Source organism: Buteo buteo, chromosome Z (assembly GCF_964188355.1).
Source record: "Buteo buteo chromosome Z, bButBut1.hap1.1, whole genome shotgun sequence".
NCBI lineage: Eukaryota > Metazoa > Chordata > Aves > Accipitriformes > Accipitridae > Buteo > Buteo buteo.
Window position 1 is genome coordinate 65,622,748 of NC_134204.1, and position 13,945 is coordinate 65,636,692.

General features: G+C 38.3%; 1 protein-coding gene across 5 annotated transcripts in view; it reads right to left on the minus strand.

Moving 5' to 3' along the window:
- Positions 1–13,945, minus strand: part of GRAMD2B (GRAM domain containing 2B) — a 33,951-nt gene that overhangs the window by 9,011 nt on the left and 10,995 nt on the right. For 2 of the 5 annotated variants that reach the window (XM_075019635.1, XM_075019634.1), the window contains exons 2-9: positions 10,255–10,377; positions 8,075–8,198; positions 7,695–7,761; positions 6,589–6,692; positions 2,438–2,533; positions 1,363–1,434; positions 1,161–1,241; positions 408–519 (exon numbers count right to left, since the gene is read on the minus strand). In XM_075019635.1, coding sequence (XP_074875736.1) covers positions 408–519; positions 1,161–1,241; positions 1,363–1,434; positions 2,438–2,533; positions 6,589–6,692; positions 7,695–7,761; positions 8,075–8,198; positions 10,255–10,377 — 779 coding nt within the window. The remainder of the gene's footprint in view (positions 1–407; positions 520–1,160; positions 1,242–1,362; positions 1,435–2,437; positions 2,534–6,588; positions 6,693–7,694; positions 7,762–8,074; positions 8,199–10,254; positions 10,378–13,945) is intronic. The other 3 variants (XM_075019637.1, XM_075019638.1, XM_075019636.1) reach the window with 3 other exon arrangements.

A 13,945-nucleotide genomic window follows, 5' to 3' on the forward strand; every position in this document is an offset into this window, starting at 1 on the left:
TACAGAACATTATTTGTATAGATTAGAAGTTGTTACATTGTGACTTGAACTACTTTAGAATAGAGGTTTTTGGTTTTTTGTTTGTTTGTTTGTTTTAGAGGAGGAACATCTCCTATATTGTATCTCTGCTAGCATAACTGATGCAGGGAGCAGATAGTGTACGGATAAGCAACTGGAGGCAGTTGTGACAAATCAGCTCCGCTGCTGACCAAGTCATTGCCTGAGTTTGAATTGCAAAGGGATATAATAATGGAAATGCAGCTATTATGGTTTTTAAGGTCTTCCTCAAAGCCACATAATTCTCCAGGACTGTGGAGAATGGAGATTCCACATCAGAAGGGGATTACAGAAGCAAAACTAAGAGCTAAGCCATTCTTATTTTGTTGGGGCCCCAAGACCTCACTCACCTTGGAAGCATTCCAGCTCTGGGGTCTGTGAGCCTGTGCTGCTGGACTCTTCCATCTCTTGTCTCCGCTGCTGCACTATTCCATCTAGATCAGAATAGTCTTCATTGAAATCCTGATGGGGAGAAAGAGTCACAAGAAAGCTCAGCCCTGTTCTAAATCTAAACAACCTTATTTCCTCTGACCTCTCTCTAGAAACTGAACCAAAGTTAGCAAAGTAAACCTCATACAATCATCAGAATTCAAGCCTCATCCCTGCCTTTGTTTAAGTGAAGAGATTAAGTCTGTGCACAAAAGAAAAACTGTTAAGTTAAACAAACTGAGAAGTCCAGGACAGGCATTACTAGAATTAGACTCTGGTCATCACATGTGGTTACACAACTTTCACATGTCTGAACCAGCTCAGAGAGGAAGGATTGCAACTAAAAACACTTCAAAAAGTGTTCATGGCAGAGGAATAAGCAACTTTAAGTCAGTACAGAGTGCTATGAAACATGACTGCTAAAGAAAGCTACGTAAAGCGTACAGACCTTGAAATATATCCAAAGCATATGCATGTATGTATACTGCATATGATCAGATCAAATTACACCTACACTAATAATTTCCACTGCTTCCTAATGTTAAAAAACCACTTATGGAAGTTTTAGAAACAGATGTCATGATTTCCTTCAGTTTCCCTTCTTCAGACTTTGTAAGTAGTACTCTCAATGAAAGGTGCTATGCAACAAAAGAACAAACATCTAAGTCATTTACCAAGGGCAGAGTTGTAGGACGATCAGCCCTGAAGCTGTTTTCTGCAGAAGAGGGATTTGGACTGTTGCCCATGCTTGTATCCTGAAAAAAAGCAGCAGTGTTAACAAGAAACACACTCAGAAACTACCTAGCATTTAAAAGCAGAAAAATAGTAATAATGAACATAAAGCTACAAGCTATCTTCACTCCTGTTAGTACTTACCTCAAGATGTCTACAGATAGATTTTAATAGCTTGTAGGTGGTATCTCTGGAGAGTAAGGAGACAAACATGTACTGAAAAACAAAAGTTCCAAAACTGTTTGAGAAAAGGCATACAGTACAAGCTTCCTTTGATCTAAATAAAACTGATAGATCATTTTTCTGATAAAGTAACTATTTTCAAGAACTTTGGTAGAGCAGGAAAAATCTCGACGCCTTGTAAGCCTATGACATGAGATTAATCACAAGGAACAGAAAACGGGCACATAAAAGTTACCATGCTCTGCTGCAGGAACCAGAGCATAATCCAGATCTGTTCTTTTTTTAAAAAGAGTTTGCGTACTATGTTTCACATACCCCTTCAAAAACAAACAACCCCAGACCCAAAAAAACACAACTCATTTTTTGTACAGTCTCCTGCATCCACAAAATACTTGTGCAATAAAAATGGGCAGGTTCTAAAGCTGCTCTTAGGATGTTTTCTACTGATTGATGCAATTACTATTCCTGAGTATCACTGTAAGCAACTGTATTGCTGGTTGGGTAAAAGACCCAAGTAAATGAAAGAATACTATCAGAGCTGCCAACAAGACAGGTAACCCTCTGTGCATGCACTTCCTCACCCAGCTGTTTCAGTTCCCCCAGTACTACACAGCAGTCTTGGAGAATGGGGAATGATAGATTACAGAGAGCAGGTGGCAACCAGAGATTCTGTTTCTTATTTTCTCACCAAGTTCTACATAGCTTTGTTTACTGCAGATCCAAAGAAAAGACAGGGAATTAGTAAGAGGGGAAAAAATGGTCCTTGCCTGTCACAAGAGAGGTGGCAGAAGAAGCTAGAATGATCCCCTAAGAAACCAGATCCTCCAGGGTCCTAAGCCTAAATGCCCACATGTGACCAATTCCTATAACTGTTCAAGTGGCCACTTGGCACTTTCAAGAATCCCTCATATTACTGCCAATAAATAGGGTGGGGGGAAAAAAAAGAAGAAGAAGAAAAAAAAAGAACAACAAGTAGAAAAAAAATGAGAAAGAACGCAGGCAGAGTGCAATAGCTTTGCCCTCTTCCAGTACTTACCCTATCTGTGACTGTTGCTATGATCAGAGCATTTGGCACAAGAAGGGCAGTTTTGGTTTTCTTCAAAAGTGTCACTGAGAGCACAGGTATACTAATCTGAAACAAGAACAATGTAGTGTTAGAGTCCCAATATGAGCATACAAATCTGCACACTCTTTCACAAGGAGCAACCCTATCAACTGTGATAAGCCAGACCTTCAATGTGCTTAATTTAAAGATTTCTCCGTTATGTCCCCAATTACTGATATTTCATATGGAACAGGTATGGCTTCAGATTATTACTATTTCTTAACTGCTTTTACTTCTGTTTTTATCAGATGCCAATCCAGGCTTCTGTATGTGTCTTCCTTTCCCTTCTGGCTCTTACAAGACTACGGGCTTAGTTCACTGTAGATCGACAGAACAAACCAGTTTTAAAGCTCGGCTTCTTTGTTTTGAAACAAAACATTTCAGAACACATCACACAACAGAAGCTTGTTGAAGAATGAACATAAGAGTCACTGCTTACAGATCCTTTAATCTGCAACAAGCAGCTGAGTAAACAGTTCGTCCTTCAGTAATGTTGAAAGATCGAATACCCACACACCCACTGACTTAAACTCATTCCTGTGTGTGCCATCCAGACTGTCTACATTTACATTGAAAAGCTCTCAACTTTCCTTCCTGCTTTGTGTTTACATCCAACTCCATCAGCTTAATGCTTGCTAAGCTTCATAGTATTTCACGTCAGATATTCTGTAAGGGCTCTTCCTGTAAACCCTGTATTACAAAGGACCAAATACCTGGTTTGACTTTTAGTTGAAAAGCGTAAAGCTTAGGGAGTGAGGCAAATATAATAATCCTGGATACACATGACTAAGATACAGCTCCTCTTAAAAATGCCTTTGGCACACACTGTCACAACTACCTGAGAAATGTGGAAGCAAGATTAGAAATGTCCAAAGATTGTTCAACAAGCAATTATAGCACTGAATTAAAAACACATGTTAGAGCATAAGGAGAATGAAGTTACTCTGTGCAGTTTCACAAAACCTTGTTAGCTTTTGTTCAGAACAAAAGTAATGAAATGAAAAATTGTTTCAGGTAACAAAACATGTATTTGTATACATTAGTCTGGGTGCAGGATTGCCAACCGCTGTTGAAGCATGGTAAGTCAAGTATCTGTTTGTCATTTAAGGGCTAGAAACTTGCTCTTTACTCAGTCCTTAGTTTCCTTAAAAAAGTGTGGTAGCAGAAAAAAACCACAAACCAATCCAAAGCATAAAATTTTAATTATTCTTAGTCCCAGGCCAGGCTCTAAGAATCTATAAATCTGGTCATCATCTGTTGTATTGATTTTTTTAACATGTAAACTCTTTTTGTCCTGCTTTAGAAGCCATGTCTTTTGAAAATGGGTACTTAAATAGGTCTTCTACTATATCTTTTCTTCTTAAACTGGACATTTTATCATTCCACAAAGGTTTTGTCACACTTTTCCAAATAGCTTTTTCTGGGAGTGGGGAGAAGGGAGCAGCTATGATGTGTGTTTGATAGAAAAACCCCAGAATCCTCAGGTAGTCTGAACAGAATCTGCATAACTTAAAAAAAAAAAAACAACACACAAACAAAAACAAAGCAGAAGATTTTTCAGCAGAAATCAGAAATCCTGCTAATAGTAAAGCTAAAAAAAAAAACCAGTTTACAAGTTTTCCAGTTGGTTCATTTCACCACAAAGAACTTTGAATTGGAGATGTTAATGGCATTCTACTGCATGCTATTTTGATTGATAACATTACTGTAATCAAGACTAAAAAGTACTTAAGTGGGATTAAGTACTTGCTTACTGCACTGTTAGATTAAAATGCACATTAGATTAAAATGGTAAAATCACTGCTAAGTACTTTATTTCTATCTGGAGTAACAGTTATTTCAATAAATGAGGTTTAGCTGCAGGCAACTTGGAAAGCAACTAAATGCTTAAGATAATGCTTAGCTCCAGGGAAGACTCAAGGCCAATATATATATATATCCAGAACAGAACTACCTGGAAAGACAGTGATGTCTTTGAAAGCCTATTCAATCCTGCAGAAGCTATCTTTTATTTTTGAATATGCACAGTGTTTACACTGCAGACTCAATCTTCTGACTTGCACGGCTATTCCCTCCACCAAAGCTTTCAATAAAAATAAAAAATAAAATTCTGCAGGTAGAAGAATTCATGCTGAAAAATTTATTAGCACGTGTAGACCTGCTATTTCTGACAATAAAGCACTTCATCACTAAGCTTAAATTGTCTTCCAAGTTCTAAGCAGTAGAGGTTTTGTGTCTTGGAAACTTTGTCAGTGTATCTGACCGCTAAGAATGTTCCTCTTCCTGTCAACCTTGATTTCCTCCTCCCCCCTCCCCTTATTTCTCATTATATCCCTGATTTTCCTGCTTTTTGTTGATGGTATTCCTAAAAACTTGTGACTGAGAAAAGCTTTAAGTGTGTGTTGCAAGGGTAGGGGAAGACAGCTGGAAGTAAATGATCAGGCCTATCCCCTTCACTCTTAATTTTCCCCACAATGTTTTCTGAAACCAATGAATAATTTGGAATATCACTATAGCCACATTTACAAATACTGTCACTCAACCCTATCTTGTAATGTTTCCCCTTTTCATCCTATACATAAATATGTGTATATTCCTGCATTTAAAACCCTGTTGACAAAGATAATTTCCTAGTATTACATCATTATCATTCTGCACCTTTTTTCCAGCTCTTTCTAGTCTACTTGGTAGAGTTCTGCCAGATTTTTGTACACATTTATCTTATTTTGAACTTAGAAAGCTGTCGCAAAATTTGAAGTAGTCACATTTGTTCATGGTGAACAGGAGATTGCTAGTACAGCCCCTTCAACTTTAATGAAACTAATTGCCAAGATAGCTGTTACTAATTATGAATGACAGTATCCAACCATTTGTTAATTTTTATTTCCTTTGTGCCACATGGCTTTCACCGACAGACACACAATCTGCATTAACGTACTCATATGACTAATAAAATCATTAACTAGGAATCAACAATAACTCAGTTTCTTGGGCCAAGCAGTAAAACACAATAATCCATAAGGTCACTATGAACAATGTGTTGTTAATAATTTTAAGCAGTCTTTAAACCTCTTCCACCTTAAAAGCCCTTTCAAAGATAGATGGTGTTCCATCAAAATGGTTGACAGCAGAGAAATGAGACACTGTCAACTCCTAAATTGGTTTCAGCACCCAATTCACTGACAAAGGCTCTAGATCTAACCAAGAACTTTGTTCAAGGAAGTACTCAAGAAAAGCCAAAGAAATCCTTGCAGCAAATCAAGCTGTTTCCCAATAAAAGCTCAAAAACAAAGCAGGTTTATGTAAACAAAACCACTCCAAAAGCTCCAAATCAACAGAATCAGAACACAAATATTTTTGGAAAGGCTTTTGTTATTTGTATGCATATCATTCACCACCAGGGGCCCAAGGGTCACCCACCACGAGGGATGGGTCATATCTGCACCAAGAAAGAGTAAATGATGATGTTGTAAATTAGGATCTTCTCAACTGTTCACATCCCATTTCTGCTCTTCATACTAGGCTCACAAGTGAAAACCCAGCACACCGTTTTCTCTTTCCACATTCTCTATTTATGCAGGAGTGCTAGAAGAATCCCTCAAAGACCTTTGCCACTCAATTCAGAACCCAGTTTTAGTTCTTCCTCTTTAATTGTCTTAATATGCTTGATCCTTTCCTCCAGTTCCCCAGCTACACCCTTGTAGTCCTTATACTTCTCAGCCTTCCCTCCTCCTCCTTCTCTTTTCCATACTCACCCCAAGAGAGACATATTTGTACAGCTTGTGCTACATGGACTTGGCAATGTCCTTACCGCTGCATGTCAGATCCTTTACCTTTAATCTACTTTTTTCAGACTGGAAGTCCTTAAGAGAGAGACTTGATCTTTAAGAATAATAGCGCTCCAGTTCTAGAGTGACTTATAAGCATTGCTTCTGAACAGTGACTGTATTCAATAATACTTAGAAGTATTAGTAGTATTCTAGCCTTGCATAATAATGTGAACTTCTGATGATTTGTTCATTTGTGATGAACAAATTCTTAAGGAATAGCATTACTGTTCTGTACATAAAGATTTTACTAACCTTAGTGTCTTTACCAAAAACCTTGGAATGGAAGCAAATCCAATTTTCAGAAAGGAATAACTTTCCTTGGTACAGAATTTCTTTCTGCAGAGCACAGGTAAAGCCTGAAACAAATAGATACTCTATAATCTTTAAGGTAACCACAACCCAAGCCAACTGCTACCAGTTTGGCTTTTGTTTGCTTTTTTTCAGAGCCATAATATGTTTAGGTTTATACCTTTTGAGAAACATTGCCAAATCTTGAAATATTCAGTAAGTTTAACTAATACTGACAAGCTCAGAACACTTCATAGGCCTAAGTTTAGGCTCAAAATATCTGAAGGACAAAGACTGAAATACATAGTAAACATGCAATTGGCTCCCAGAAGCCAATAATCCTTTCTGAGAGAGTACCACCTAGGTTCCTATAAACTTTTTGACTAGCTTTCAGGTAACTAGTTAGATTAAGTAATATATATTTATATATATATTATTATATTTATTAAATAAATGTAAAGAACATAATGAAAGGTTTTAGATTTAAACTTTTAGCTCTATAGCAGTTGTCTGGACTAGATGACCAACTTTTTTAATACTGCTTTTACTTCACAGCTGCTAAGCAAACCACTTCTCACTCATGAACCACTTTCCTTGTATTCCTTCCAAGAAACATTTGTTATACATAGCTATGTAGGATTCATTTGTTATAACTACCACAGAGAACAGCAGAATCTTTAAACATTTGAAGTCCTTCTCCTACCAGTGTTTTTAAATCTTAAAGCATCATCAACAGCAAAAAGTCAAGCTAGTTACTTGACCAATGTTGTCTCAATTAAGTAGTGTCTTTAGTAAGGAAGCTTCAGTACCAAAAAATGTTGCACTACATTATTCTGCTAAGAAGTGCAAAGCAGGCTACAATTCCCAAAAGTGCCCAACATCTGAAGATTTAGTTTTGCAAGATTACAACAAAACACCCACTGCGTGTGGATGAAGGACTTGTAGCTCTAGGCAGCTGGAGTTTAAGGTTTTTAAAATTTAGGTAGTCCCTCTTGTACATCACCACAGTTGGCAGGTAACAACATTATCTTAGATCCACAGCCAGCAACGACAAGGGGGTTAATACTTACTTTGTTTCAGTGGCTCATCAATGGGAACATCTAGAAACAGCTTATGAAAGTGTGCATTTGCCTTCAGCTAAAAAACAAAAAGCCCCACACCCAGAGACACATACCTTATTAGACAGTCTTACAATCAAGTGCCCATCCCACTTCCTGTCCTCCCAATACCTTCTAATTTTGCCCACTTGTTTTACAATAAATCCTCATTTTTGCTACGTGGCTATTAAGTCTGTATTCTGCTTTACCAAGACTCTTAACACACTGATGAAAAAGGAACCTATGTCCTTTTACAACCATGGACTGTAATATTGCTAAACAAGGGGGCTCCCATGGTAGTTATGTATTTATTCTTACTATATATAACCAAACAAATCCATCCTCTTCCCTACCTGATTTGAGGCACGTTTTTTCCTTTCAATCTTGGAGTCACTCTTGATATCCACTGTCAGGAGTGGGCTATCTGTGCTGCTCTTTCGCCTTAAGGTAGAAAAAGGCATCCCATATAAGCTTGGCCTGGGTACATTAGTCTCGGTAAGTTATCAACAGGATGTGCTTTTCCATGAAACTTATTAATCCTTTAATAACTGTTATCTGATCTATCAAGGATTATGCAGCAATAAAGAGTATATCTTATTCTTAAACCATGCCAGCCCTCATTGCAGCTCTTCTTTTAATTTAGAAGGAATATTCTAAATTACTAGTTATAAGGAACTAAAAGTTCAAGACATTTTTACAACTTAATGAATTATCACAGTGCTTTGCTCCACATTCGTTTCTCGACAACATGTGAAATACTAACACTAAGCATGTTACTTACTAATGCAAGGTAAAGTAAATAGCTAAGAATACAACGTAGTGTACTGAAAGCTACGAACTTATACAAAATGTGACCTCATTTGGAAAGTGCAACAGAGAAGAAACATAGGTGCACAGTCAGAGGATGGCTATGAACTGCATAGTGTAGTGTAATAAAATCATTAAGATAGCCTGCAATCCTAGAGGAGATGAAAGGGAATTGAGTGCCAGTTGTAGAGGAAGATGTACTTGTACAGTTATAGCCATTCATCTTGGAAAAAAGAAAACCAGCCAAAAATCCAGACACTCTAGAGCAGAACAAGTACAGAGGAAAGTCTCTGCGGATGCCTGGGAAAATAAGTTTTGTTTGTTTTATACAGGGAAAATTAGTGGCAGGGACTGTTCAGAAAAACAAAAACAGAGGTGGGATAACAGTGTTTCATAAATCAGGAGAAGAATCTTATCCCTGAGAGCTATTTAGCACAGAAGAAAAGCATATCAACAGGCCATAAAAATAAGGTAGCTCTTTTTTAGAGGCCTTCAGATGCAGAGTGAAGAGCAGAAGGAAAACACAACACTGGACTCCTATACTGAATGACCTGAAGAACATGCTGTGCTAAAGATTCAATAGGGAAAAAAAGGTGCTATAAAAGTTTCCATTACTGCACCTGATTCTGCACAGTAAGTCATCTTTACTTTCCTAAACTTGAGAGGTTCAGGATTTCCGGTAAAAACTGTAAGGGTGAGAAGAAAAGAACGCCAAGTGTAATAGAGATATAGCTGGATTTAGGAACGAGATTGTACAGCAGCACCGATTTAGATAGCAGGGGCACTGGCTGCATATCTCAGGTGGTCCCTCACAGGGGAAAACTCTAAAATACACATGTAGGTGTATTTGTGTGCCTATGTAAAGTACAGGACAAACTGAAATAAACAGTGAACCTTACAAAAAGCTTATGCCAAGCCCTCTCCAGCACACAGTCTGGAGGTGTCTCTACATTGTGAGAGGTAAGACTAGAATGAGAGTTTGGAAGTGGGGCGGAGGGGTTGGGGGGGAAGGTAACCGCAAATTTCTTCAAATACCTTCTGCTCAAAGATACTTCAGAAAATTAAGTGATGTTTTTTAAATACCTGCCTTGCAACCAAAACCAGTGTGTCAGGTTGACTGCTGATTTTTGCATTGGCTGCTCAGTTGACAAAGTGAAAGAGATGCAGAATGTGTATTCAAGCCCTCCAAGTGGGATTTTAGTATTATTTTGTTTTCTTTTAGAAGAGTTTCAAATGCATTCCAGTTCTCCAACAAAGGAAGACTGACTGGTTTTGCAAATACATTACAATAATCTGATGCAATATACAGCACAGAATCCAAAATCAAATCTTTTGTCATAGTTTTACCACAGACAATCGATATTCCAGCATGAAAGTGTTCTGCAAAGAGCCCAGGACTCAAACTGCAGTTTGGTTTGACTGCCTGTCAAATTGACTGTGAAAGGGATGTAACTAGCAGTGGCACCAAACAGTGCAATGTGTATTTTCCTATAACAGGAAAGCTAAGCCAGCCCAAAGTCTAAATTCCCACTATTCTGACTGCTTGTGGTGTGTAACAGAGCAACCCCTGGAAGGTGGGTCTGATTCCTGTTTACTTGCATAGTGTGCAAGCTAACCCACAACCAGGATGTCTGATAAATCTTGCTACTGAGACTAGCTTCTTGAATGGGTTGTAACAATTCTCATTATCTGACTAGAAGAAAACTGACAGCATTTCTGACATTACCTAGCAACATCAACTTTTTTCCGGTCATCAAAACATTCCATTTCCCTGGTAGGCGTCTGCAGCAACACAGTAGGCGATTTTCCTGGCTTTCTTTTCTCATCTGCTCCATTTTCTCCATCTGAACTGCAGAGTGGGGAAGAAAAAGAAAAAAAAAAAGAAAATAAAAAAGAGATAGAAATGTGTATTGCAGGATTCATGCCAATGTCAAATGCCACTTTAAAATACAACATGTATTAAAGAACAAAATTATGAGTTATCTTTTATATTAAGGTCCTGAAAAGTCTTCATCTAATGACTTGACAGTATTATACATCTGAACAGTATTCTGAGCTCCAGTACTGGAATTTCAGCAATGAAGAGAGGAGAACTGAAATACTGCTGTGGATATTTCAGTGCTCACAAAATTTGTAGCTCTAGCTTCCATTTCAAAGAGAATGTCTCATTTAGGAAAAATGCATTCCATGTTCACTACTCAGATCCAATGACTAATGGAAATTACTTTGATTGGCAAGTTGGGAGAAAAACATCCTGCATAACATTACCTAGTGCTTAGCAGATTATTTGTGGCTCAATGTTGCAAGAGGAAGCTGGGTCCTATTTTGCCTCTCACTTACCTCTTCTGTGAGAGTCCACCTGCAGGATTTTCACAATAAAGTGTCCTCTAAAAGTATCAAAAGTGCTGGTTTTATTTTACAAAAGCAGCACTGCCACCAAAGCACGTTGCCTTCTCACAGCACAGGACACTGCCTCAGAAACATATGTTAAGGAACCAGAGCCTGAGGGCTAAGAGATGTGCTATCAGGGCCTTTCCCTGGCTTCCCTTTTCATAATTTTCTAATAAAATGTTAGCTCAGAAAATTCAGAGGAAAAAGCTGTCATTAACAGCAGGGTCTGAAGAGCGACAATACTTTAAAATAAGAAATGGCACATATATATACACCCCCTCCTTCGGAAGACTAAAGCCTCAGACTACAGGATGCTCTTAGCATTAAAGAAGAAAGCTGAACTATGTTGCCCATTAATTTAATGCCTGGCCTGAATCACCCTATTTACAGAAGCTTTCCATTATAATGTTTAACTTCTGCTATTTTAGGGCAACAACACAGCCACTGCCATCATGTGACAGTGTCTTTACAATAAACAGTTTCTTTTCCTACTAAGACAAAAGTTTCCCTGACAGAAGTTCACAGACTAATTTAAACTCTCTTCTTTTAGGAAGGGCATAAAAAGATCCATTGTTTTGATTACACTTTGGCAAATAAGATCAGAAGATACACCACACAACACCTTAACTGAGATCTAACGAGGTGGTATCCTACCTTGCAGCTAACCTAGAGCTTATGTCACAGGACAAAAGCCATGGAGTTTTGCCTTACTGGTGTTGAGACTTGTTCTCAAGGCATCTTATGTTTACATACAGCAAGAATTCCCCTATCTAATCTTTCCTCCACCCTCAGCACTCCCCACCACAGGGGCACTGAATTGACACTTCCTAAGTCACACTTTGTGTATAGTTGAAAGTGTTACAGCACTAATAAAGTCAATAAGGAAAACCCCAATTTTTTCCTCATTGCTTCACTCTTGGATCGGCCCTGCCTGACCACAAGGCAACAGCATTCATTTTCAGCCAACATAAACTAGAATTAAATGGGCAATCCAAGAGATTCAAGCAGAACCCAATCTTTTGCCTGAAAAATCCAAATAAGCAGTTTTATGGTGTTTGAGATTTTAAGCAGAGAGAACTGCCAACCCAAGGTGCTCCCTGTAAGCATAGGGAAGCTTATATTCCAAAAGTCTGCAAATTCTGCAAATGTCTTAGTCATAGTCTTGCTATCTGTTGTATTTCTATTCCCCAAATTCTCAGGCTTCAAGGGAGGCCAGAAAATACCAGACATGAGTGGGATGAGGAACAGGGTAAGGCAAAACTGTCAGGTTCAGTCACACCTGCATTTCAAAAGAGCAGAGCAGCATGGAAACTCCCAAGTGAATAAGACTACATGACGCAGCAGCATTTTAAAGATATAGTTGCTTGAGCCTGGAGCCTGACTGGTGTCCATCATTGCCTTGGGCAGCCTGCTATTCTTACACTGCAATGCTATCGACTGCTCAAAGCAGTCTGTATCACACCCACACCTCCATACTACAAATTTGTTTCAAAAATACCTATTACACAGGTTTTAATGTTCACTTACACCTCCCAGCATGGTTATATGTTTTGTTGCTCTTAAATGCTTTATTTCCTTACCACTCATATTCCCTTTTCCCTCACCCATAAGTTAATTGCTACTTTACCAGTTAAACCCAGGAGCCTGTTCTGTCCTGTCTGTCTTCCCTATTAACCACTACTGCTTCTGAACCTCTACTGTCCAAACCCATTCCCTCCAGCTGCTTTCAGATGGCAGAGAGCTAGGGCATCTCAGCATGCTAATCTTCCTGCCTGTTGTGTGTGGGCATGCTGAGCTATCTTACACCAGTCTGGTCACCTCTCCAGGGTCATCTTCTGCAGCTGAGAACAGGCAGAGTGTACCCAAACACAGTAAAACTTTCCCCCAAAACATCTCAGTCACGAGGAGACTCACCTGTGTAACACATGCCACTGACAGTAGCAATTCGGTGTATTCCTACTAGCTGATACAGTTTTGCTATGCCTATCCTTCACCCTAGCTCCCATATGCTCCCTTCATATAATGAAAAACTATGTAAGGGTTTGTCCTCACGCTTATGATAACTATAGCTCCACACAGCAGCTAAGTTCCTAGTAGGTGTCTTTAAAGTATCAGAAGAATCTTAGCTGACCTTCTGGAGAAGGAAAGATCACAGGTATGACCTAAAACAAGTCACAAGCAAATTAAAGCACTCCTTACATTTTCACATGTGAGTCAAGATTCATAAATGCTTTGTAAAAAGAGCACAAAAGCCAGCAATCATGAAAAAAAAAATTAGAACAAGTGCACTTAAGAGACAAAGTGATGCTCACTGTAACTGTCAGCAGCAGTTGCACACAAGTCAACTGTATTTGCAAATACCAGGGCAAAGCATATAAACTTTGCGACATCAGGACTTTGTTAATACAAAAATAAACATTTTTCAAACTGACCGTACATTGTGTATTTGGTACTACTACTGAGGCTATTTAAAATAACAGCTAAAAGAAAAAATAAAAAAACTGTCTCTAGTTTCCAAATAAAGTAAGTTGTCATAGGGAGTATTTTCAAAGCCAAGTCTTGCACTTACTACGGGATCGTATCTTGTATCTAAGCAAGTTAAAATAAACATGAGTTGCTAGCACTCTAACAAAACTTTTTGCAAGAAATGTTTCTTTTCCTTTTTTAAATATACACCAATAACTGAACAGAGTAATTTAAGATTAAATCACAGAAAAGGGAAAGTGCTATGAAATACATTAATCAAGGCAGTGGACTAAGTTTCATTCTAATGAAGCGTTCAAGAGTACATTATTCATCAATGTATTTTAAAAGTCAGAGGAATTTAATCTCTTCTGATTTGAATGGTTTCTGTGAAACAAAAACTTTGACAGACAGGCATGTCAAGTTACTTGTACCACAGAAAGTTTTCTGAACTTCAGAAGGTTTTCTGGTTTGCCAGTAATCTTCTCCAGGACCTGAAAAATTCAGACTTCCTGTGAAAATCATGCTGTCTCACATTAATGAGGATTTTTCAAGAAGAAAAA